The 26,171-nt window shown below is 41.8% G+C and overlaps 1 protein-coding gene across 1 annotated transcript in view; it reads right to left on the bottom strand.

Annotated features, from left to right (window-relative positions):
* Positions 1-26,171, bottom strand: part of TMED4 (transmembrane p24 trafficking protein 4) — a 287,349-nt gene that overhangs the window by 32,621 nt on the left and 228,557 nt on the right. The window contains exon 7 of the mRNA XM_044082233.1: positions 3,974-4,120. Coding sequence (XP_043938168.1) covers positions 3,974-4,120 — 147 coding nt within the window. The remainder of the gene's footprint in view (positions 1-3,973; positions 4,121-26,171) is intronic.

Here is a 26,171-nt window from a genome sequence, read left to right as displayed (position 1 = left end):
TATAAACTTGGGAAGATCCTTTTATGTCAAAACCTATTCTGTTATGTTGAATTTATTCTGCAACAATGATGTTCAAATAATGTACATAACTGCTGTTATTAAGATACTGCTTTTGTCTGTGGAGCTACCTGGGCTTCAGTAACGCCTCCAACTCCAAAAGCAGCTGCTAGGAAAACTGAAGGAAATGGTGGGAGAAATAAGGAAAAGAACTGGACTATAGTATGGCTGGAGGACAGGATGCAAAGAGTTGTGGCAAAATGTATATTGTCAAGAAAAAGAAATGAGTACTGGGGGTATGAGTATGGGTTGATCAAGAGTCAAAAACACAAAGATCGGTGCGGCAGCGCAGAATGGAGTGAAAAGTATAAAGGAAAATTTGGAAAGGCTGTCCAAGTGGGCAGAAAGAAGACTGATGCAAAGGTACTGCACTGGGGGGAAACAACACTGCTGTGAAGTATCAACTACAGGAGTGGAATGGATGACAAAAAAAGATTAGAGGGGTCAGTCACGATGACTAGAATGAATGTCCATAAGCAAAGTGTGAGTGCTCTGAATTACCCCTGGTGACAGACAGCAAGGACAAATAAATAATGCCGCTGCTCTGCTGGGCATTGGTGTGGCCCAACCAGATTATGACATGCAGTTATGAAGACTGCACAGGGAAAATATCAGGTTGCTGGAAGAAGTTCATAGGAAAGCGACAAGAAATGTGTGTAGCATGAACAGAAAAAAAAAAGTAGAAAAAGAAATGAGCAATTATTTGTCTTCTACCTGAAGACCAGAGAGGATAAGGTGGGCATAAGTGTGTAAAAGATCATGTCACAGTGGCAGAGATGTGAAAGGGTCAACCTGAACAGGAAAGAATAGGGGTGCACAGCTAAGGAGCAGAATCTAGAGACCAATTATTTCCTGGATCTGTGAAAAGTATGGTTTTCAAACAAATGACTGCAAACCCACAAAATGCTACTAGAATGATGTGGCGGAGAGATAAAACACCGAGGTATTCAAAGAGAAAATGGAAAAGTTGCAGAAATGGGAAGGGGTGGATGGGAGGTAGAATGTTAAGTTTACTTTAAGAGCACTTGAGTTATGCTCCCTCTCTTTCGGTCATGAAACAGCCTGTTAGCAGCCAGACTCCACAATGCAAGATAAACCATTTGTCATCAACATACTCTGTGATATGCAATGGAGCATCAGACATCAACCAGATTATAACAGACCAGGGGGAACTGTCCGTCATCATCACCACCCATAACACAGGTAAATATTTGATTCATTACCCAACCTTCTTAACAGAGGCTGGAGTCCATCATAAATGGCTAATGCAAAGCAAGACGGAATTTCACTCAATAAGCAGAGTTCAACCAAACTTCACAATAGAGGGCATAACTTCAATCCCCAACCCGGCTTCAGAGTGTAGGGTATGGTACCATTTCAAACAAAATTGGCACTTTTTAACACTACACTACAAAGTGCCCATTTCTTTGTGGTTAATACATACAGGGCTCTCTTTAGGATCTATATTAAATAACCAAATGCTTATAAGGTCGAATACGGTATTATCGACACCTTTTAGATGAACGTTCATTTACGAGAACACTCACATACCCGAAAATCATGTATTTGAAAAATAGCCCCTCACACTCCTAACTAAATATACCAACTCCAAGATCGCTCTACATTGGGAAAAAAGGGCAATTCACAATAACGGCCAACTTGAATAGCGCATGTGCATCACAACTCCTGCAGTAACTAACACTGATAGGAAATAAAGTGCTACGATTTGCACATTTACTTCTTTTAAATTTCTGAGTTATGCAACACTTTACAATTTCAGTACGTTATTCATTCATAAACACAGTACTTAAAAGAATTATTTCTACTTAAAAAACTATCATACAGCTACTCAGTGTGAATGCCTTGACGTCAGCCAGGAGTTTCCTGAGAGATGCCAAACTGTAACTTTTTTGAAACTCGAATTTAGACATTATGAGCTTTCACTAAACTGAACGTTTGCTTAAAAGGTATCAATAATACTGTATTCGACATTTAAAGTGTTCGTTCTTTTAATATAGAACCTCCTTTTATACTTATTTTTCTACTTCTGGACTCTTCCACAACAAAATCAATGACCTCCGATATTGAAAAGGGGTCTTATTTGGCCTAATCAGACTTTCCAGGTAAAGAAATGTAAACAAATAAATATTAAGTGAAGCAGCTACCTAACCCTCTTGAAACACAACCTAGATGAATGGATGTGTAACTGTAAATTCACCCCAGAACTGGCCCTCTATCCCAAATGGAAAGGGAAGGTAAGTAGAGGAATTTGTGGTTACTAAACTATAAATGATCTGTTTGATCAATAGTCCAGTAATAACCTATGAACCTAGACTCAAATTCATCAGCTCCTTGCATATTAAATCTGCAGACACACACACTGAAAATGTCTCTTCCTTTAAATATCCAAGAATTTGACTACACTTCTCTTACCTTGCAACTCTACATGGAGAGAACTAGAATAAAAATAAATTACCACATATTACAGAACAGACAAATATCCCAACATTTATCCTACACTGCAAGATCAGCCATAAGGAAAGGCATCAAACTGTTAACAGTTTGAAAATGGCGTAACACTTATTGCCACTGCTGCCTCAAAAATGATTCAAAAAACATTTCAAAATTTTTTCCAATAAAATCTGTAAATGTATCACACTCTCCCTTGGACACTAACACCACTGCTTAGGCACAGCAAAAGTCAAATGTCTTCCAGTCAGCCAAAGGGCAGACCTCTTATTGGTCTTTCGCTTATTTAAATGCTTGCAATCAGATTTATTTAGCCCATTAGCTGCCAAGCTCTACCCAAAAACACCCTCCTACAAATCTCAGAAGCAAATATCGCAATGGGCCACTGCTCAAAATATTACTGTTCAAATGTCAATATACTAGTCACAGCTTCTCTATTCTCAACCTAAAACTTTGGGAATCTCTTCCATCTCATTTCAAAGAAACTACCTTCTATCCAATATTCATTCCAAACAGAGATGAAACAGCATCTGTCCACACAAGCAAAATGTAAATACTTGCAAGCAAGACACACATCACCTTCTCCCCCTTTCCCAACAGCTCACTTTATTGCACAATTCCTATCTGCTTATAAACTTTTGCTGAATCTCTTTAACCACCTTCTTTTCCCCCCATTTTGAATATTTACTTACCATTTTCCCACTTTCTCTTCCTCTCATGGTGTACACATTTAAACAATGGCAATCTGAACAAGTAATTTGCAAAATATCACTTCTGGTACTGAGTTGTTCTAAAATTACTTAATATCATATTTTCTACTTGTTCTAACTTTACGCATTGTACTATCCAAGGTAATCTGTATTACTGCTATGTTCTTCCTGGGGATGAGACTAAAAGTGGCCCTTTGAGATCAGGGCTCTACCTCTGTCAACAAATTAAAATAAACCGTCATCTATAAGCCTTGCCCCCCCCCCCCCCCCGAAACAAAAAAGAGAGTTCTCTGGTGTACTCTTTGCCATCTCAGAAACAGGTCTCAGCACAGATCTGACCTAAGGGCATTTGACAAAAGAACAAAATATACAATAAACAAAGAATCAGAATGAAGTTTGATTACACAATAGTGTTCCTCTTATAATCCCTTTTCCACAGAGGCATTCTCATGGTTATGCACACAAGAGGGCATGCATATTTCTATAAAAGTTTCCTACTTTTGATGTTCCCATTCGGTTCTGTCAGAAGACTATAAAACTCTGACTCGGTATGGAGCTTGCCTTGCGTCACAATACTCAGCCCCATTCCTCACTTGTTTTCCAAACAAAGTGCATGTCAGAGTACACCTCCCAAAACTTTGATCCTCGGAGGAAATGCAAACGAGTCTTACCACTGCTACCATTGTTTGCAGTCTTTTACCTAAAATCAAATTCCCAGTGCCTTTCAGTATACTCACCCGCTGGTAGTTCTGCTCCTTTTGAATCTGCTCAACTTGGTCCAGCAGCTGTCGGGCCCTCAGTTGCAATTCAGTGAGTTTATCCTTGGCAGCTATTTCCGGGTAATTATTGGTGTGCTCGCCCACCTGGATATCAAGATGCACTCTCTAATATAAGAAAAGCAGAAAAACATGAAATTAGGAAAAAATAAAAAGAGCCAGAAGATCCAGTAGGGCTCATAAGCAACAACACTATTATGAATACATCCTACTTTACTTTTTTTGTATTAAACTAACCCTACCACTCTGCTACATAAAACACCCGATATATGCATGGATGATCAAGATTTAAGAATGCTAAAGCTTCTATCTGTAATGGCAATAGCCATGATTTACAAATACAGCTAGAACAGAAAAAAAGTGGAGAGTATTAGGGTAGGCTCCTCATCGAAAGGAGAGACTGTTGCTGCTTCAGGCCTGACTTCTGGCAACGGCTGTGGACAGTCTCCTTTTAAAGGAGACATGAAGGACAGATGCAGGCATTCTGGTACATTATATACCTTTCACATCACCGCATGCTCCTATCTTCTATACTCCTCCATGACATTAGTATGTAGAAATCCATCACACACTGTTGAAACGGTTGATATTACTATTTTTTGACTTACTATTTAAACTGCTACTTAATCTTAAAAAAGTTAGACTGTTGCAAACTAATTACAGTTTTTTTAAAATCAGTCTTCATCGCCTTTAACCAAGAAACATAACTTCTTTGAAAAATTTTTTTCAGAAATAAAAAAGCATTCTCTCAGTTCCGGGCCTCTGAACAGACTCTGCCATTATTCCAGCTTGCTCCTTCCAAAAACTCTTGAGCTAAGCTCTACGCATAATACTCCTCACAAGATTACCTCAGATCGAGTTTGCAAACAATAGTGACAGACGTGAAATAACAGATCAGAGACCATATCTGTATTTCTGGAATGAAAACCAATATTTGGAGAAATCCGATTCACCAAGAGGTCAAAGAGCAGGGAGAAGGAGGGTGAGAATGTCAAGAATAAGTGAAGATCAACAACACAGATGGAACATTATAATAAGCATAACTTCTTTATCTGATCTTGTCAATCTTCACTTAGTCCCTGCCTGTCGGACAGTCCCCAGCTACCTAAACCTTGGGAGGTCTCGCAGAAGAACTGAATGCCATCTAGCCAAATGATGCTCGTCCCCTACAGCCAGATTCAGTTTGTAATGAGTACTAAATGTATGAGGAGATGTCCATGTCATCACTGCACAAATATCATCTATGGAAGCCTTAGCATGAAAGACTGCAGAAAGCAGCTATTGCTCTTGTTGAAAGTGCTCTAACAGGTCTTGGTGGTTGCAGTTTCCTTTTGTTGCAAACAAAAGTTATAGTCTCCAAGCCATTTAGCCAGAGTAACTTGAGAAACTGGTTTTCCCACAACAGCTGAAGAAAAGGAAGGAAATAGCTGATCAGATTTTCTAAAGTCCCTTGTTCTATGAAGGTAGAAATGTAATTGCCTATGCATGTCTAGCAACTTTGAACAATATTCACCTTTATTTCAAAAATTGGGGAAAAAGGCTGGGAGTTGTATAGTCTGACTAATATTTGTTTGGATAGTACCTTTGGTAAAAAGGAAGGATTTGTTTGCAAGGAGACGCTGTCTTTGAGAAAACTTAGATAGGGAGGTTTGCAAGATAAGGCCTGTATCTCAGATATCCTCCTAGCAGATGTAATGGCTATTAAGAATAACGTTTTCCAGGACAAGAACTTCAGATTGCAATTTGTGGAAGGTTTGAAGGGAGAATGAATCGGGGATTGAATGACCAGATTAAAGTCCCAAGGTGCATAGGGTTCTTTATATGTGAGGTCTGATCATTAAAGGTCATTTCAGAAAACCTTTGCAAAGTTTGTGGGACATCAAGTACCATTCAAGCCAGTTTGACATTGCAGTAAAAAAACACTCCCAACAGTGGAGGCAGATGCTACCACTTCAAAATTTAATGTCAAGAACTCAAGGACTTTATCAATTGGTGCTGAGTATGGGTCAAGGTTAGTCTCTGATGTCCATTTAGAAAATTTTTGCCTCTTGTTACGGTACAATTTTCTAGTTGAAGGTTTATGGAAGGCCAGAATGATTCACTGAACTGGGGAAGTAAGAGAAGAATGCCCGTCAATCATCGGAACTGGAGAAGCCACCCAGTGAGCTTGAGATTCTGAAGATTTGGGTGAACTAGTCTGTGCAGGATTAGACAGCAGGTCTGGAGCTGGGTCCAATGTCCAAGGTTTCTAAATCAGATGAGGCCAAAGGAAGGGAAACAAGACCTGCTGAGGCCAGAATGGGGCGATGAGAATTATCCTGTTCTTCGACCTACTGGCTTTCTTTAGAAACTGGGATATGAGAGGAATCCAGGGAAAGGCATAGAACAGACCGGGGGCCAATGGTGAAGGAGAGCCTCTGTCGGTGACTCCCCCCCCCCCCCGAAGAGGGAATTATGGCAAAGTAAACTGCTGCACTTGTTGTTCAGGGGGGATGTAAACAGATAGCAGCACGGTTGGCCCCAGTGAAGGAAAATCTTTTCTGCCACCAATGGGTTGAGAGACCACTCGTGAGGCATGAGGATGGACCTGCTCAATTTGTCCGCAATCATGCTGGAGCTCCCTGGAATGTGCATTGTTATTAGAAAGCGTCAAGAAGAAATTGCCCATTGCCATACTCAGAGTGCTTCTCAACAAAGGGGGCAAGATCTGGCTTGTTGATGTACCAAACTACTGACATAATGTCTGTTTGATCTGCGACTGTTCCCAAAGGGAGGGTCTCTTGAAATGCCTGCAATGCTAAGAACACTACCCTCATCTCTAGAACACTGATATGCAAATTGGCCTCCAAATGGGGCCAAGTGCCTTGGACTTTCTTTCCCAGATGTCCCTCCACCCCATCTGGGACATGTCCGTGGTCACTATGACTTGGGGTTGAAGTGGGACAAAGGGTCGGCCTGACAAAATTTCACTGCAATGAAGCTACCAACTCAAATCTTTTTTGCATCAATAGGTGATTATAATCAAACGGGACACTGACTGATTCAGTAAGGACCATTAGGATACTAGGAGCCACTGAAGAATTTGCATGCAATATCTCGCAAGGGGAATTAGAGTGACAGAGGTTGACATTGATCCTAGAGTTTGTAGAAGGAATCTCGCTGTCAGCTTTTTGCTGCAAATAATCTGACTGCCTTGCGATCTTATCCTTTGAAGTCTTTCTGTAGCAAGTGTCGTGATGCCGGTTTTTGTGTCTAGCATCACTCCTATGAATTCCAAATGTTATGACGGCTCCAAATAGGATTTTTCATAATTTCTAGTGATACCCAAGACAAAGCATAGAGAAAAAAAATAGTTTATCCACTTTAATATGGTAATACGCATCCTGAAGTTCTACTGAGCACATCCATTCATCTTTTTCCAAGAATGGTTTGATGAACTGACTTATTCAGCTGACTAAGATCCAGAATTGGTCTCTAGTCCCCTGTTTTCTTTGGCACTAAAAAGAATCTTGGGCAAATTCCAGACCCTATCTGGTCTGGTGGGACTGCTTGGATGACTCTTATCGAGCAGTTTTTGTATTTCTAAGACTGCTGCATCCCTGTGACTGGGTGAAATGTCTGGGTTTCTTTTCAAGTACTTTGGTTCTTCTGAGAAAGGGCTACTGTAACCTCAAATTATAATCCTCTGTACCCAATTGTCCACTGTTATCCTTAGCCAGACAGACTGGTGAAGGAATAATTTCCCCCCAGACTGCCTCCAGAGGATGGCAACTCATGATTCCCTGATTCTGCGGGCCACCTCTGCCTCATGCGTGGCATCTTTTGTTATTATTTTCCCCTCTGCCCCAGAGAAAGTCGCTGCCATGCAAGTCCTGGAAAGGCCCTTGGGACTTCTTGAATCATAGCCTTCAGCTTCTCTGGTTCCTGGGATAAGACCGTTGAGGAGTGGAAAACCGTATGCCCACAGCAGAAAGAGTCTTTCCATCTTTCTCACATCTGGCCACAGTGAACTTTGGGAACAAACGGATATGTTCCGTCAAACGAAGCAGTGACGAAAGAAGACTTAAATGGCTCCACGAAATCAGATAAGCACATCCAGACGCGTCTCCTAATAGTTACGCCTGACCCTGCTGCTGTCATCGTCCCTTAGGCAGGATGCAAAATAAGCCTCATGGATGAGTTGGAAAAAGATTCTAGAGTGGTGAGCTGAGAAGCTTTGTCTCGAACTCCTTCAGCTACTGCTCCTGTCATTTTGTTGAAGCACCTTTTGATTTAATTACAGCATTTATAGCCTTCTTGGGTACACACCTGCCTTCAATTAAAGAGACTCTGATTAACCCCAAATAAAGTTCAGATGTCCTAGTAGGATACTCCTGACATTTAGTCAATTACCTGCTACAGCAAAAGACATGGCTCACAGACAGCTTACAAAGCATCAAAGGGATCTCACTGTTGAAAAGTATCAGTCAGGAGGATGCAAAAAAAATTTCCACAGCACTGGATATACCATGGAACACAGTGAAAACAGTCAAAAAGTGGAGAAAATATGGGACAAGATGTTGTTGCAAAGAACTGGATGCCCCTCCAAAATTGATGAAAAGACAGGAAGAAAACTTGAAAGGGAGGCTGCCAAGAGACCTATAATAACACTGAAGGAGCTGCAGGAATTTCTGGCAAATACTGGTTGTGTACTGCATGTGACAACAATCTCCCATATTCTCCATATGTCTGGACTATGAGGTAGGGTTGCAAGACGGAAGCCTTTTCTTACACAGAAAAACATCCAGGCCCAGCTAAAATTTGCAAAGCAATACATCAAGTCTCCCAAAAGCATGTGGGAAAATGTGTTATGGTTTGATGAAACCAAGATTGAACTTTTTGGCCACAATTCCAAAATGTATGTTTGGCGCAAAAACAACACTTTGCATCACCAAAAGAACATCATTCCTATGGTGAAGCATGGTGGTGGCAGTATCATGCTTTGTGGTTGGTTTTCTTCAGCTGGAACTGGGGCTTTAATCAAGGTTGAGGGAATTACGAACAGTTCCAAATACCAGTCACTTTTGGCCTAAAACCTTCAGGCATCTCCTAGAAAGCTGAAGATGAAGAGGAATTTCTCCTTTCAACACGACAATGACCCCAAGCATACATCCAAATCAACAAAAGAATGTCTTCACCAGAAGAAAATTAAAGTTTTGGAATGGCCAAGCCAGAGCCCAGACCTAAATCCAATAGAAAATCTGTAGGGTGACCTGAAGAGGGCGATGCACGAGATGCCCTTGCAATCTTACAGATTTGGAGCGTTTTACAAGGAAGAGTGGGCAAATATTGCCAAGTCAAGATGTGCCATGCTGATAGACTCCTACCCAAGAAGACTGAATGCTGTAATTAAATCAAAAGGTACTTCAACAAAGTATTAGTATAAGAGTGTGCACACTTATGCAACCAGCTTATTGTGTGCTTTTTATTTTTTATATTTTTTCCCTAACAGATTTGTTTTTCAATTGAATTGTACAGGTTATAGGTCACATTAAAAGGTAGGAAAAGTTTTGAAATGATTTATTGTGGTCTCAATTTTTTATATCACAAAAGTCTGGCATTTGAACAGGGGTGTGCACACTTTATATCCACTGTATATATAAGCTATCACTAGACAGCTCTAAGGACAGAATGCGGCTGGCACTAGGAAATGGCAAATGAGATCTGAGGTAATCCTGTGAGAAGGATTATGGGTTGAGCTTAGCTCGAGAGGTTTTGGAAAGCACAAGCTGGAATAACGGCCAAGTCAGTTCTGAGGTGAAGACTGACAACATCAGATCTAAATTTACCTAAAATAGGGTCTCAGCCTATTACACTGGAAAAACTAAAAAATCTCTCAGACAGAATATACTGAACATTCGTAAAGAATACAAACAGAATTAGTAAAAATTTAACACACTAGGTTTATTTTCTTGTATTGTATACCTCTATAATATGCATTTGTCTTGTATATCTACTTCAATTTGTATTGCGTAAAAACTTTCTTGACTTTCAAAGTTAAGCTGGTGTTATGTAAATTTCTGTGATTATATGGAGCTTTTCTCCCTGGGCCATCACAAAAAATGGTTTGTTGGGCCCAGTGGACTTTCCCAGTCGACAAATATAAATAAATAAATCAATACATAATATACTTTGAATAGAATGCTTAGCAAAACACACCAAGTCATGTGCAAATTTTAAAAAGTTTATATTCATAGTTGTTGAAAAAAAGACAAAGGTGGTGACCATGAAAATTCTTGAGAAGCAGAAAATTCTTTTGGCAGTTAACATGTTGCCACCTAGGCTGAATGATATTTTACATATAACAAGTATTTTGAGTTTTAAGAGAGTTAAACATTTTTAATTAGTTTAGAGAGACATACAAGTGTGGATCATACTTAAGTGTGCATTTTACGAGCTGTAAGCCTTTCAGGTAAAGTTCCCTTAATAAAGTTGGAAAAAAGTGCTAAACTTTTTGAGCAGCTCAATGTATTTTTTTTTTTTTAATTTGTGATTTTTTTTTCAATTCAGAGAGTGGAACCTGCCCAACCCTTCTTTTCCATTCCCTACCATTTTTTTAAGAAACAACTAGTGTGGGCATATGTAATAACATTTCCTAATTCCTATTTCAGATGGAATAATCTCCACTAGTTACAGGAGAACCTTCTCAGAACTTTTTAACTGAAAAACAAGTTATACAACAAGTCTCTTTCTAGGAATTAAATTTTATAACCAAAAACTTATCAATGCAGTCACAGGAAACTGACTGCAGAGGTGTTTGCAGCAAAATTTTCAACTCATCTTTGTGGTTCTACCTCAAAGTTTAATCCTCCTCCTCTCAGTTCCAACAGCACTGCTCATTCTATTTTTGGATTTAACACCAACATTCAGTTCATCAAGAAAAAAAAAAAAATCAAGGAACTTAGGAACTTCACATGCATGGTAGACCTGGCTCAGATGCCCATCACCCTAAATGTGACAATTCTGAGATATGGTTCCACTGTTAACTCAGACTCATCCTGATCAACTGTCTTGCTGTCTCTCCTGGCCAAAATACTAGACAAGGATGCAGGCTCATAATTACAGGACCAAACTTGAGGACTACAGCCAGCTCACTAGCCATCAGCATGAATTTAAAAAGGGACCCAGCACAAGTAAGCAGAATCTCTGCTGTCAAAAGACTTTTACACCCTTCCAGCTGCCCAATATCATCTTTAGGAATACCTCCAAGACTACGCAATGAGTGTATTCCCCAAAGAATCCAATTACAGCCCATATTCCCTTGGTGATAATGACTGCTGCCTCCACATCTCAAGGCATACCAGCCTACTAACTTTTAAGGTTTCCTTTAATTTCCTGAATGTATGTTTACCAAGTTTGGTCTACTGTGGACAAGTTTCCTTCCACCTGTTAGGTTGCTACAATTAACTACTGACTGATTACACAGGTTTCCCCCAATGTTGAGGCACCGCCTTAAACCAATCACAAAAAATATTACCTTTAAGGTTGCGCCAAGTCGGTGGAGGGGTGTCAATGCATTTCCTTTTTCCTTATGGTGGCAAGACCTTGGATGCAACATATTTAGAGACTGTGAGGGGGTATGCCCCCTGCAGAAATGCCTGCAGAAATGCCTTCCATTTGAGTATTTCAGCATTTCACCTGTGGCAATCAGATGTGATGGCAGGAACATCTGCTCAGTAGATCAGGCATTCAAGAATTCACTGGTAGTATTCTGAAGTAAATCAAACTTTCTTTATGGCACACAACACCAACACAACAGGTGTCACCACTTCCGAGAGATAATCCATGTTGAAACAATAAGCTTAATTCCTAAGTGCTTAAAAGTGCACAACCTGTAGAGGATAGAAAATGTGCACTCCATATGACTTCAGAATGTATCTAGTCTAGAAAGAAAGATGACAGCTACACCTGCTGCATCAACACTATAACACTATGTAACACTGGTGACTACAGCTCAGAATCTGCAGATGTGTGTACCTGGTGAACACTAGTAAGTTATGATAAGTACTCCTCTAATACTGCCCCTGGAAGAATGGCAGTCCAACATTATCCATATATATTGCTGGTACATATAAAATAGTAGAAAAATTAATAATAGTGTCATTAGTTTTAAAAATCTGCGGTGGTGGTGCTGCGGTAGCGCTGTCGCCACACAGTAAGACGCTGTCCGGTTCGGCTCTCAGCTAGAGCGTCTTCTGCGTGGAGACATGCATGAATGGGCGTACCTTCGTTGAAGGTTGTGCGTTAGGGCTGGCAACTCAGCACATAAAAATCAACTGCCAATCATTAGTGGACCGGAGTTCCGCTGTGGCGACCCCTAACCGGGAAAAGCCGAAAGACACAACAACAGTGTCATTAGTTTTAAGCTCAACAAGATAAAGGAACAGACTTGGAAATATGAACAAAGCTTTTAAAACATGCAACAAAATGAAAATGATTACAATTAAGGTAGCTTTCAGGTCTCGGACTGTATATCTAACACCTGCATTCTGACATAATAGGCATGAGAAGCCTTCCTCAATCCCACCACAATTAAGATGATTTGTTTTCTACCAAATGATGCATATGTGGCAGAAAAGTGCAGTTTTGTACCTACCATAAATGTAGATGTTCGAGTGTTCACCCTGCTGCAGTCATCACACTTGGGTTATCCTGCTGTCAGGCGGTCCTGCAGTCGGCCTGAGTTCCAAAGTCTTGGTCCGGTGTCGGCTGCTGTCGCTTCTTCCCTGACGTCAGTGCACCAGGGGTATATAAAATGCATCTGACGCCATTTTCTTCAGTTTTTTTTGCCCCTGATGTCAGGTGCCCAAGGCATAATATATATATATATATATATATATATATATATATATATATATATACACACTATATAAAAATGTATATATAAAAATAAAACAGTACCTTCAGGCAAAAGCAAATACACCACAGAGGTTGTATAGGATAAAATGGTATAGATAAGTCCAGCTAGTTCAGAGGGGATGGAGGGAGGGTAACCTGGACTGCAGCAGGGTGAACACTCAAACTTCTACATTTATGGTAGGTACAAAACTGTGCTATGTTCATCGTGTTACCCTGCTGCAGTCATCACACTTGGGTTGAATCCCAAAGCTAAGGATGGGTGGTGGAGTTAAACAGGGTTAGAAGAAGCTAGTAGGCCCTGCAAAACTGCAGTGGCAAAACCAGCTCTAGTCTTAGAATACAGAGGTAAGTGATCATGTTTGGTGAAGGTGTGCACTGAACTCCAAGTTGCAGCTTCCAGAATATCCTTGGTTGGCACCCCCCTGAGAAAGGCTGCTGATGTAGCCGTAGCCCTGGTGGAGTGGGACCTAATGTTAGCAGGTACCGGTTTCCCATGATGTGTGTAGCAGAAACGTATGCAATGTCCTATCCATTTTGAAATGGTCTGTTTTGAGATAGCTTTTCCTTGAGATCCTGCAGCATAGGCTACAAAGAGCTGTTCAGATTTTCTGAAAGCCTTAGTTTTATCCAAGTAGTAACGTAATTGCCTGTGAATGTCCAAAGAGTGCAGGAGTCTTTCTCCTTTGTTCTGGGGGTTTGGGAAAAAGGTGGGCAAATGAATGGTTTGGTTTAGGGCCACACTGGATACCACCATTGGCATAAAGGAAGGGTTAGCTCGTAGAGAGAGATTGTCTTGATGAAAAATGAGGAATGGCTCCACTGCCATTAGTGCCTGCAGCTCCGAGACTCTTCAAGATGCTTATTGCTAGTCGCAGGGCAGTTTTCCATGAAAGAAATTTTAAATCAGCTGAAAAAGCTGGTTCAAAGGGCGGCAGTGTAAGCTTTTCTAGAACAAAGTTGAGATCCCAAATAGGTGTTGGTGCTCTCCTAGGCGGTCTTATGTTCTTAGCCCCTCTGAGGTACTGTCTTAGGAGTGGTTGTGAAAATAAAGGAGGATCCGTGTTGTAATGAGCTGAAATTGCTGAGGCATGGATCTTAATAGATGAAAAGGAAAGTCCTTTGTGCAACATCTCAGTTAAATATTGCAGAATCTGAGGAATGTTTGGATCAAGGGGATTTTGGCCTTTAGCCTGGTACCAGGCGCAGAATCTTTTTCATTTGTCTGAATAGGTTTTCCTGGTGCTGGGCCTCCTGGCCTCCAGAATGACATCCATAACAGCTTTGGATAGAGGTGTTGGCTGTTGTTTAGGTAATTTGCCATGCAGCCAGGTTTAAAGTCTTGAGCTGGCTGTGTAGAATGTGACTGTCTCGCTGGGTGAGCAGGTGAGGAATTTGTGGTAAAATCCATACCGGGCTGTGGGCCATGTTCCTTAGAATTGGATACCAGTGCTGGAGTAGCCAGTCTGTTGCAATGAGTATCATTTGTGGCCTCCCTAATCTGACTTTCAGCAGTACCTTTGCTAGAAGAGGCAGTGGAGGAAAGGCATACACTGTTAATGTTTTCCAACTGAATGAGAGGGCGTCCACTTTCCAAGCTTGTGGGTGGAATGTCCTTGTGCAAAATTTTTGAAGTTGGTAGTTTTGGGGGTTGGCAAACAGATCTATGTCTGGGCGTCCCCATTTTGAGTTATCATTGCAAATACTTGTGGCTCTAGTTTCCATTCGTGGGGATCCATGATGTTTCTACTTAGGTCGTCTGCCAATGAGTTTTTCTTTCCTGGCAGGAATTGTGCTTGTAGTTGAACTTGGTAAGACAGTGCTGTGCTCCACAAGGTCATCGCTTGCCTGCATAGAGGGTAAGAATGTGTGCCCCCTTGCTTGTTTATGTACCACATTACTGTGGTATTGTCCGTCTGTATTATTAGTTGTCCTGGGTGTAAGAGGTCCTTGAAAGCTGTTAGGGCATTCTGTACTGCTAGCATTTCTTTTTGATTGATATGCAGATGCCTTTTATCTGTAGTCCATTTGCCCTGAATGCATTGTCCTGCCATGTGTGCTCCCCAGGCATAGTTCAATGCAGCTGTTGTCATAGTTTTCCTGGCTGTGGGTAAGGTGAAAGGTTGACCCTTGTTGAGGTGACATGTCTGTGCCCACCACAGAAACTCCTGTTGTAGGCAGGGAATGAGTGGTATCATTGTTTCCAAGCTGTGGCTGTGCTGAGTCCATAAGCTTTTCACGTACCATTGTAATTTCCTCATATGCAGTTTTGCAAATGGTATTAGTAGTATGCAAGATGCCATGAATCCCAAGGCCTGCAGAATTTTTCTTGCATGGAGTTGGGTCTTTGTTGCCATTATTTTGAAGTATTGAGTCAGCTGTCGTTGTTTGTCTGGCGTGAGATAAACCATCTGGGCCGTTGTAGTCAAGCTGGCACCCAGGAATATTATGTTTTGTGAGGGCACTAGTTTTGATTTCTTTTTGTTTACTGTGTACCCTAGGCAACTTAGAAGGTGTTTGACAAATGCCAGATGCAAATGTCCTTGCTTTCTGCTTGAATAAGGCAGCCGTCCAGGTATGGGTATATCTGAATTCCTCTTTGTCTGCAGTATGCAATTACTGGTGCCAGGCATTTTGTGAAGACCCTGGGCACAGTAGATAAGCCAAAGGGCAGTGCAGAGATTTGATAATGGGTTGAACCTGCAATGAAGCGGAGGTATCTTCTGCAATTTTGTCTGATAGAGACATGCAGGTATGTCTCCTTGCGGTCCAACGTTACTAGCCAAGCATTCTTGCCCAGCATGGAAAGAAGCTGCTGTAGTGTTAGCATCTTGAATTTTGGTACTTGCAGATAGGTGTTCAGAATTGAAAGATCCAGAATGGGTCTCCAGGCTTTGTCCTTTCTTGGGACTAGAAAGAGTCTTAAGTAAAATCCTTGTCCTTGCTCCTGTGTAGGTACCTGTTGAATGGCTCTCATGTCCATGAGAGCTGGAATTTGTTTTTGTGCCTCTGCCCATTGATTTGGTGGCAGGTTTGGCATTCCTTTTATCCTTGGCAAGGTATGAAAGTGGAATCTGTATCCTTGTGAGACAATGTTTAGGACCCATTTGTCTTTTGTGAGGATGTGCCAGTTGTCTGCAAAAAGTGCTAATTTTCCTCCCAAGGGAGCTGCCAAGAGAGATTTGCTTGGTAGTTTGAGGGTTGAGTCATTGTGTTTGTCTTCTGCTAGCTTGGGGCCTGTCTTCTTCTCCTTTCTGGGTAGCAGTACCCCATTGGCAAGGTTTGTAAGGGCCTTGTGACTGACCTCTGCCCCTTGGGTGTCTGTATTTCCCCCTCTGTGATCTGTCAGAAGCTGGAAAGGACCAGTTTTTTGTTGGCCAATTTCTGCTGAAACAAGGGGGTTGTACCTGTAAAAAATCCTTGACCGTCTGCATAGACTTTGCCTTATCCTCCATTTTCTTTAAAACCTCTTCTTCTTTGACACCAAATAATACATCCTGCTGTAAAGGTGCATCCAATAATTTTGCTTCAACATGATCAGGTAGGTTTTGTTCTTTTAACCAAGCATGTCTACGTATGACAGTCCCAGTAAAAGCTGCTCTACAGGAAGCTTCCAATGAATAAAATCCACATTGTAAAGTACGTTTGCCCACCTGTTCAGCTGCATGCAACAGATCCTGCATTTCCTTGAATTCAGACTGTTCAGAAAGTGTGCTCATTTTTGTTTTAATTGAGACATTAGGAATTGCTGATATTTCAGCAAGTGAAACTGACAATTTAATGCTCTCATAGCCAGAGTAGCTGAGGTGTATATCTTCTTTCCCCATCTATCTAGGGCTCTGGAATCCCTTTCAGAGGGCACAGGATTTTTAGCCATAGAAGCTTTGGCCCCTTTGGGACCCTGGGAAATAGTTTCTGGGTCAGCCACAGGGCTTTTATAAAGCAATTTGTGTGAGTCAGGTACTCTGTAGTATCTGTCTGGTTTGGCTGGAGCAGGAGGTAGAGAGTCTGGATTTAGACTAGACTCCAAGTAATCATCATCCACAATGTCTAAAACTGGAGGGATAGCAAGTGGTCTGTGCTGGGGTAGTAAAAGGAACTCTCGGAGCCTTTTCTTAGAATCAGAGTTGTCCGGGCCTTCCCAGTGGAAATGTTCCCTCATGGTATGTAAAGTTTCCCCAAAGGAGTAGTCTTCAGGGGGAGATGCTGAGAGAAGAGAGTCTTCAGCATTAGTGTCTTCATAAGGGGGAAAAGCATAATCCTGTTCCTCAGAAGAATTTGAGGAAACTGAAACCTGGTCAGAGGAAGCATAATCCTCCTCTTGTCTTGGTGTTTTATCTGGAGGGGGATGGGAACCCCTGATTAGGGCAATGAAATCTTCAGCCATCTTAAGCATCTGTTTCTTAGGCATGAGGCCTTGAATTGGAGACCGATGCACAGTCTTTTTTGGTTTTAATGGAGCATAAGATTTAATGGGGAGTGTAGTCGGTCTGAAGACACCTTCTGCAACCGAAGGTGTTTCTACTGCACCGGGATCTCCTTCTGCTCCGGTGTCGGAAGGGCCTAATGAAGATGGCTGCGACGGCCTAGTACACTCCGCTAGAGAATCCCAAGCTGTCTGGGGTCCCAATTCTGCGGTCATCAGGGGCTGCGTAGGCGCCTCACTGAAAACCAGAGAACCGGCGACAGGCCCAGCAGAGGCCTCAGAGTCTGGCTTGTTCCTAGGCTGCCTGTCCTTATCCTTGCATTTTTTATGCATGCCGGTCGTTGGCTGCTCCGACGGCATGACATAATTAAATTTCCTACTAAAGTAATGTCGTGCGAAGTCAAAACGGCGTTTGATAGTTTGTTTATTAAACCTAGCACAAAAACGACAACCTGTGACGTCGTGGTCTGGGCCTAGGCAAGGAATACAATAACAATGGACGTCCTTATGGAGGTATTTGCTTCCCACAAAAAAAGCAATTGTTAACTTTTTCTGACATCGGACTGAGGCAAGAAAAGGTTCCCCAATTGGGTACTTAGCTTTATTGAAGACTTCGGACTGAAATTCTATTCGAAAATCTCAGGTGTTGGCCGACCGGCACTTGCGAACTGCTTCTGCTCCAGGCACCGCGCGGCAAGAAAGACTGAAGAAAATGGTGTCGGATGCCTCTTGTATACCCCTGGCGCAATGACGTCAGGGAAGAAGCGACAGCAACCGACGCCGGACCAAGACTTTGGAACTCAGGCCGACTGAGGATAACCCAAGTGTGATGTCTGCAGCAGGGTAACATGATGAACATCTGACTAATCTGTGCTGTGGCTTATGTTCAAGGCATAATTTATCATAAGATGTTCTTTTAATCCTGCAGGCTGTAGTTTTTCATGGCATAATATACCTTATGTTGTCTTCATGATGCAATCTGCTTATCTTGTAATCTTAATTTTATACAAATTATAATGTACAATCTACTTACTTGATGCCAAAAAGTTTAAACACCTGTACCACTGCACTGTGCAATCTTCTTACAAGTTTGTTACCTTCCTTCCAGCCTAATAAGTGGCTGACAACAGTACTTTTTGGATCAGCCCACATATCTAGTTAACAAACAAATACTCTAATATTACGTGTTGGGATTTATATTTCAGTACTTACACTGCAGTGCATCTGCAGAGCTTTATACTTTACACAGAAGAGAGTCGATTATCCAAACTAATTGGGACCAAGGGTAGTTCGGATAATCAAACTGTTCAGATAATCAAACATACACTGAATTGCATAAAAAAACTTCTAAAATCTTGTTTTTTCTACACTCGGAATACACTTCTTAACCATTCAGCAAGACTAGTGGACAATAAAGAATATTTTTCTCACACAAACAGGCTACAAGTTCAAAAAACATGCACAAGCTGATAATTATAACATTTACATATTTAGACTTTATGATTTTTTCCTACCAAAAAACTTTGGAAGAGTGGGTTCGGATAACTGACTGTTTCTCTCGGACTGTACTCCTGAACTGCTTTGATAGGAGATGTTAAAAATCATTTGGTAAAGCAAGACAACAGTAGAGGAAGTAAAATGGAAGTGAAGGTATGAGAATATCACTATCTTTCACCCATCTAGTTCTTAAAGTGCAGAGTTTAACGCTCTAACAGAAAGGTGAAAAGTGCTCAAAGTTTAATCAACAAATTGTCTTACATGCATTACAGCACTTTACTTATGCAATTAACTGGAGTAGAGCTCTGATCCCACTAGACCAATTTCAGTCTCAGCCCAGAATGTGATCACATATCAAGTGAAAAAATACAAATAATTTGTACGAGCATACTAAAACAAATGTGTTTCTTTATTTCTTCATCCAAGGAACAAAACAGCTCCTATAAGTAACTCCAATTCAAAAATAACACTGCATGTCTGCTGCTGCAAAGACTAGATTCAGACCTGCTGAATCTGATTATGTTTACTAAACTGAGCACTAAAACTAGGCTAACTTTTGTTGGAGAGGTCCCCCTTTGCAACCTTGTGGCAGGAGAGTGCAGTTAGGACTCATCTGATTGAAGGTTGCTGGCACAGGGCTTAGTTTTGAGCTTTTAATTGGTTAAACTATTTAATTCAGTTTGCTCACTGTTGCCAGATAAGCCCCATGTTTGTGCGAGTTTGCGCTCGTTTTAACACAGCTCCACAGAGTTAGGAGACCAGCCCCTGCTCTGCTGTATTAATCTGTTTACGCGTAGGACACCTCTGTGCACCACTGCGCACTACCACACAGTGGGGGTAAACCACTGGCAGTTACAGATACAAAAACTTCAGTAAACAAAATTTCCCTTAGTAGCTGCCCGTGATCCAGCCGAGAAGTCTTTAAATTGAGCTTAGCTTCTGCCCCTTAAACGTTCCCAAAACCACCAAATATATAATAGTCTCATACCATTTGGAGAACCCCCACTAATATAGACCCTTTACAGAGCACCCAGTTACACCACACCCCTCCATTTTCTCTCCCCACTGTGAAAACAGGATTTAACCTAGAATTATGGATGGTCAGTGTCCCTCCATTTCTCCTACAAGCCTGATTGTCACTCATATCCTGAGGCACTGTAGCAACCGTCTCACACACACTGACAACCCGCTACTCCTAAATCACCCAAGTACAATTTGTGACAGATACATCTACACTAAGAATACCTGGAACCACTGTCAAAACTAACAATGTAAAAAACGACCAGCCAGTAATCCAAAAAAGATTTATTAAAACTTTGACGTCTCGACCAAAGCCTTCAAGGAGTAAAACAGAATACAAACCACTTGCCTTAAATATAAAAGCACTTAACATTCAATTAAATATTTTAATAAGCATTCTCCAATTACATTCTTCATTTAACCCAAAATATAAATAGATTCTCTGAATAATAATTGTTTCTTTACATATGTCATATCAAACTTAGATGCTCTTATTTTTTCCAAAAAGTACAGTTTTGTACCTACCATAAATGTAGATGTTCGAAGATCCACATTGCTGCAGTCCTTACTTATGGGTAGTCTGCTGTCCTCGGTCGGCCCGAATACCAAAGTATTAGGCTGACGTCAGTCATGGGCGCACAGCCCTGACATCAGAGCGTCAGGGTATAAAAGCGCATGACCGACGTCATATCCTCAGTCTTTTCTTGCCCCAGATGTCAGAAGGCCCTAAAAGAAAGGCCACAGCCAAAAAACAGAGTACCTTCCCAAAAGATATGCCCAACTACAGCCATCACCCAAACCATATAACCATGCTAAGCTACAGAGGGAAGGAGGGAGGAAAATTGGACTGCAGCAATGTGGATCTTGAACATCTACATTTATGGTAGGTACAAAACTGTACTATGTTCTTCATCTCACATTGCTGCAGTCCTTACTTATGGGTAGAATCCCAAAGCAGGGAAAGGGAGGTTGGAAAAATCATAAAGCATTAGGGGCTGCTAAAATGCCCTGTAAAATTGCAGTGGCAAATCCAGCCCTAGACTTAGAATAAAGAGGAAGGTGGTAATGTTTGGAAAAAGTATGTACTGAACTCCAAGTGGCTGCTTCCAAAATATCCTTTGTAGCTACCCCTTAGAAAGGCAGTAGAAGTTGCAGTAGCTCTAGTGGAATGAGGTCTGATCCCAGTCGGAATCTCCTTACCATGATGGGAATAACAAAAGAAATACAAAACCCAATCCATTTAGAAATAGTTTGTTTTGAAACAGGTTTACCCTGTGAACCCAAAGCAAAAGAAACAAACAACTGCTGAGACTGTCTGAACTCCTTGGTTCTGCTCAAATAATAACGCAACTGCCTGTGAATATCCAAAGTATGCAAAATCTTCTCCCCTTTATTTTGAGGATTTGCATAAAAAGTAGGCAAATGAATAGTTTGGTTTAAGGCCAGACTAGAAACCACTTTAGGCATAAAGGAAGGATTAGTACGCAAAGATACCCTATCCTTATGAAAAATCAAGAAAGGCTCCACTGCCATAAGGGCCTGTAATTCAGAAACCCTTCTTGCAGAAGTAATGGCCAACAAAAAAGCAGTTTTCCATGATAAATACTTTAACTCGGCCGTAGCTGCAGGCTCAAAAGGTTGTAGAGTAAGCTTTTCCAACACAAAATTGAGATCCCAAGCAGGAGTAGGAGCTCGTGGGGGTCTTATGTTCTTTGCCCCTCTGAGAAACTGCTTAAACAAAGGATGAGAGAATAAAGGAGGGTCACAGTCATAATTAGCTTGAAATGGCTGCAGCATGAACCTTTATGGAGGAGAAGGACAAACCTTTGTCTAATAACTCAGTAAGATATTGTAAGGAAGCACTCAAATTAGGCTTGGAAACATCAAAGTCCTTCCCTTTGCTCCAAATAAAAAATCTTCTCCATTTATCAGCATAAACTTTCCTTGTACTAGGCCTCCTGGCCTCCAAAATAACATTCAAAACTTGTTGTGGAAGCTGAGAACCTCCAGAATCTAAAACAGAATATGCCAGGCTGTTAGATGCAGAGACTGAATTCTGACATTGAGAAAGTGATTGCCCTCCTGAGACAAAAGGTGTGGAATCAAAGGCAGAGGGCCATGGAGGCTCTCGGACCAAACTCCTCAGTAGTGGGTACCAGTGTTGTCGAGGCCAATCCGGTGCTATCAGGATCATGGATGGCTTGTCTTGTCTGGCCTTCAAGAGAACCTTGGGCAGAAGAGGTAGAGGTGGAAAGGCATATACATGAAGATTGTTCCAACTGAATGACAGAGCGTCCACCTTCCAAGCTGTGGGATGAAACCTTTTGTGCAAAACTTTGGCAACTGGTAATTTAGTGGGAAGCGAACAGATCTATGTCTGGAGTTCCCCATGACACTGTCAACTTTTGAAATACCTGAGGATCCAATTTCCACTCGTGAGGATCCACTATTTGTCTGCTCAATACATCTGCTAAGGAGTTCTGTGCTCCTGGTAGAAATCTTGCCTGAAGATTGAGGTTGTAACTGAGAGCTGTCTCCCACAAAATCATTGCTTGTCTGCAAGAGAGGGTGCGAATGAGTTCCTCTTGCTTGTTGATGTACCACATGACAGTTGTGTTGTCTGTTAGAATCAACACCTGCCCTGGGTGAAGTAAATCCTTGAAAGCCATTAATGCAAATTGTACTGCTAACATCTCCTTCAAGTTGATATGCAAATGTTGAAGTCTGACAGGCCACGTGTCTTGCACCCATTTCCCATTGAGGTGTGCTCCCCAAGCCTTGTCCGAGGCATCCGTCGTTAGAATCTGACTCGCCTCTGGTCGGGTCACAGAGAGTCCCTTGTTTAGGGAACATTCCTGAGCCCACCACAAAAATTCCTTCTGAATGCAAGGTATTATGTGAATGACAGTGTGTAGATCCTGGCAGTGTTGTGTCCATAGATTTTTGAGATACCATTGAAGCTTCCTCATATGCAATTTGGCATTGGGAAGCACCAGAATACAAGATGCCATGAACCCCAAGGCTTGAAGGACTGTCCTTGCAGTCAGCCTGGACTGTAGAGACATTTGATGGAAATAAAGTGAAAGACTTTTCTGTTTGTCCGGGGTCAAAAAGGCCATCTGGGAAGCTGTATTCAGTCTCACACCCAGAAAGCACATGTCCTGAGAGGGTACTAGACTGGACTTTGTTTCGTTCACAGAATACCCTAGGCATCTTAACACTACCATCACATACCGTAGATGCTGAAGAAGCTTGTCCTTGTCTTGTGCAATAATCAGGCAATCGTCCAAATAAGGATAAATTTGTATTCCTTCCATCCTGAAAAGGCTATCACTGGAGCCAGAACCTTTGTGAACACTCTGGGCAGTAGATAAGCCAAAGTGCAATGCAGAGAACTGATAATGTAAATTTCCAGCTTGAAAGCAGGTACTTCCTGCAACTGGGCCTGATAGGAACATGAAGATAAGCCTCTTTTAGATCCAGAGTTACCATCCAGTGATCTTTTTCCCAGCAGAGGCAAAAGCTGTTGTAATGTCAACATTTTGAACTTTGGAATGTCCAAATAAGTGTTGAGGAGAGATAAATCCAAAATCGGTCTCCACGTGTTCCCTTTCTTTGGTACTAGAAACAGGCGGAATAAAACCCTAGACCCACTTCTGAAGGAGGTACTGGCTGTATGGCTCCCATGTGAAGTAGTAATGAAATCTGTTTGTGAGCCTCCATCCTTTGCCGAGGAGGAATGCCTGGCATACCTTTGAAAGGAGGCAATGTATGGAAATAAAACTTGTAACCTTTGTTTATAATGTCCAACACCCATTTGTCTTGGGTGACTAAAAACCAATTTTGCTTGAAGAGAGCTAGCTTTCCTCCCAAAGGAGCTGCCAGGCAAGAAGAATCTGGCAGCTGAAAATGCAGGTCATTGGGCCTGTTTACGAAAGGACTGGCCCCTACCCTCACCAGCAGATTGAGCAGGCGAACTCCAGGTTCTAGGCCTAAGGGTACTCTGAGCTCTGCCCCTACCGCCTAGATCTACCCCTAGACTGGGAATCAGAAGAAGGGTACGTCCACCCCTTAGCAGGCCAATTTCTACTAAACTTAGGAGGTTGAACCAGCAAAAAATCTTTAACAGTCTGCATAGACTTAGCCTTGTCCTCCATTTTCTTCAAAACAGACTCCACAGGAGGACCAAACAACACTTCGCACTGTAAAGGGGCATCCAGAATTCTAGACTTAACATCATCAGATAATTTCTGATCCTTAAGCCAGGCATGCCTCGAAGAACTGAACCAGTGGCAGCCACTCTAGAAGAAGCCTGCAAAGCATCAAAGTCACACTGCAAAGAATGTTTCCCCACCTGTTCAGAAACATGCACCAAATCTTGCAATTCTTTACACTCTATGCCCTCCGCCAAAGCATCCACTTTAGATTTTAGCTGAGAAAGGAGGAAATTCTGATATTTCAACATATGAAACTGGCAATTTAAAGCCCTCATTGCCAAAGTAGAAGAGGTGTACACCTTCTTACCCCATCTGTCCAAAGCTCTAGCTTCCTTATCTAGAGGAACCGGATTCTTTACAACAGAAGCCCTGACACCCTTAGGCCCCTGACTAATAGTTTCTGGGTCCACCTAGGACTCCTATATAGGTTTTTTTTAGGCCCCGGTACCCTATTATACCCGTCCGGTTTAACTGGTGCAGGAGGCATAGAATCTGGATTAAATGAGGCCCCCGAAAAAACATCCTGAACAACATCCAAAACAGGAGGAATAGCCAAGGGTCTGTGCTGTGGTAAAACAAGAACTCTCTAAGCCTCTTTCTGGAATCTGAGTAATCCTGTCCTTCCCACTTAAAATGTTCCCTCATAGAGTGTAAGGTTTCTGAAAATGAAAAATCCTCTGGAGGGGAAGCAGAAGGAGTAGAATCCTCTGCATCGGAATCCGAATAAGGAGGAAAATCTTGAATATCCTCAGCAGAAGACTCAGAATTATCTGAGGCCTGCTCCAAAATTTCCAACTCTGGCTCTACCCTGGGCCTCTTATCAGGAGGGGGCATGGAACCTCTAATTAAAGAAATCAAATCTTCTGCCATTTTAAGCATATGCTTCTTAGGTACAGACCCTGAAGAACCAGAACTAACTCCAGAAGAAGGCAAAACAGTCCTGCCCTTAGAAGGAGCCCTAGAAACAGTAGCATAAGGCCTAACCCCCTTAGGCAAAGAAGGGAGAATAGTAACCTGAGAGGCCCCTTCAGCCTGACCTGACTCCTGTGATGCCACATCCGGTAAAATCAAGGTTTCCCCCTGAGACTCAACAGAAACTTCAGCCGGATCCACCTGTTCCACTGCAGTCTCTAAAGGACCGCGTCCGAAATGGACGAATCATCCTGTCTAGGCTTTACAGATTTGTCTTTACGCTTCTTCGTGGAGGCGGCCGGAGGATCGATGGCATATTATAATTACACCGTTTGCCAAAACTAACCTAGCTTAATCTAGCCTTCTCTTAATAGTGCGCTTATTAAACCTTGCACAAAACCGACACCCAACTACGTCGTACTCGGTCCCAAGCAAGGGATACAAAGTGGTAATCCCTATGCGGTATCTGCTTTCCACAAGAAATACAATTATTCACTTTTTCTGACATCCGGTAAACAACTGAGGCAAGAAAAAACAAAAATGCTCTAGCGGGTACTTAGCCAACTTGGTATGTCTGAAACTCCGAAAACGAAAAATTTCAGAAAGCCGAACGGCACTTGCAACGCTGCTTCTGCATCGGACCATGCAGCAAAAAAGACTGAGGATATGACGTCGGTCATGCGCTTTTATACCCTGACACTCTGATGTCAGGGCTGTGCGCCCATGACCGACGTCAGCCTAATACTTTGGTATTCGGGCCGACCGAGGACAGCAGACTACCCATAAGTAAGGACTGCAGCAATGTGAGATTAAGAACATCAGTTCCCTGCAGTCCACTATCTCCCTGATGAAATAAATTAAAATGCATGGCTATAGAGCTTTCTGTTTTCCTGTTAACATCTTTAACATGCTCGAACAGACTTATTTTAAAGTCTTTTTGTCTCTCGAATATAAAATTTGTTACATGGACATCTTAGCGCGTATACAACACCCTCTGCGTTACAACTACATGTATCGCATACTTTGAAACACATACTGTTAATTTTAGAAAAAAAACTTTTATTGCATGCTTGCAGGCTTTACATTTACCACAAATAAAAGTGCCATATGTGGATAAGGTGACTGTCAAATTAAAAGGTGGAACACTAAACTTGCCTCGCACTAAAAACTTATATCATAGGTTCATAGGTTT

The sequence above is a fragment of the Protopterus annectens genome, chromosome 9.part0 (assembly GCF_019279795.1).
Source record: "Protopterus annectens isolate FY-2018-M chromosome 9.part0, PAN1.0, whole genome shotgun sequence".
Classification (NCBI taxonomy): domain Eukaryota; kingdom Metazoa; phylum Chordata; order Ceratodontiformes; family Protopteridae; genus Protopterus; species Protopterus annectens.
This window is presented reverse-complemented; position numbering and strand designations above follow the sequence as displayed.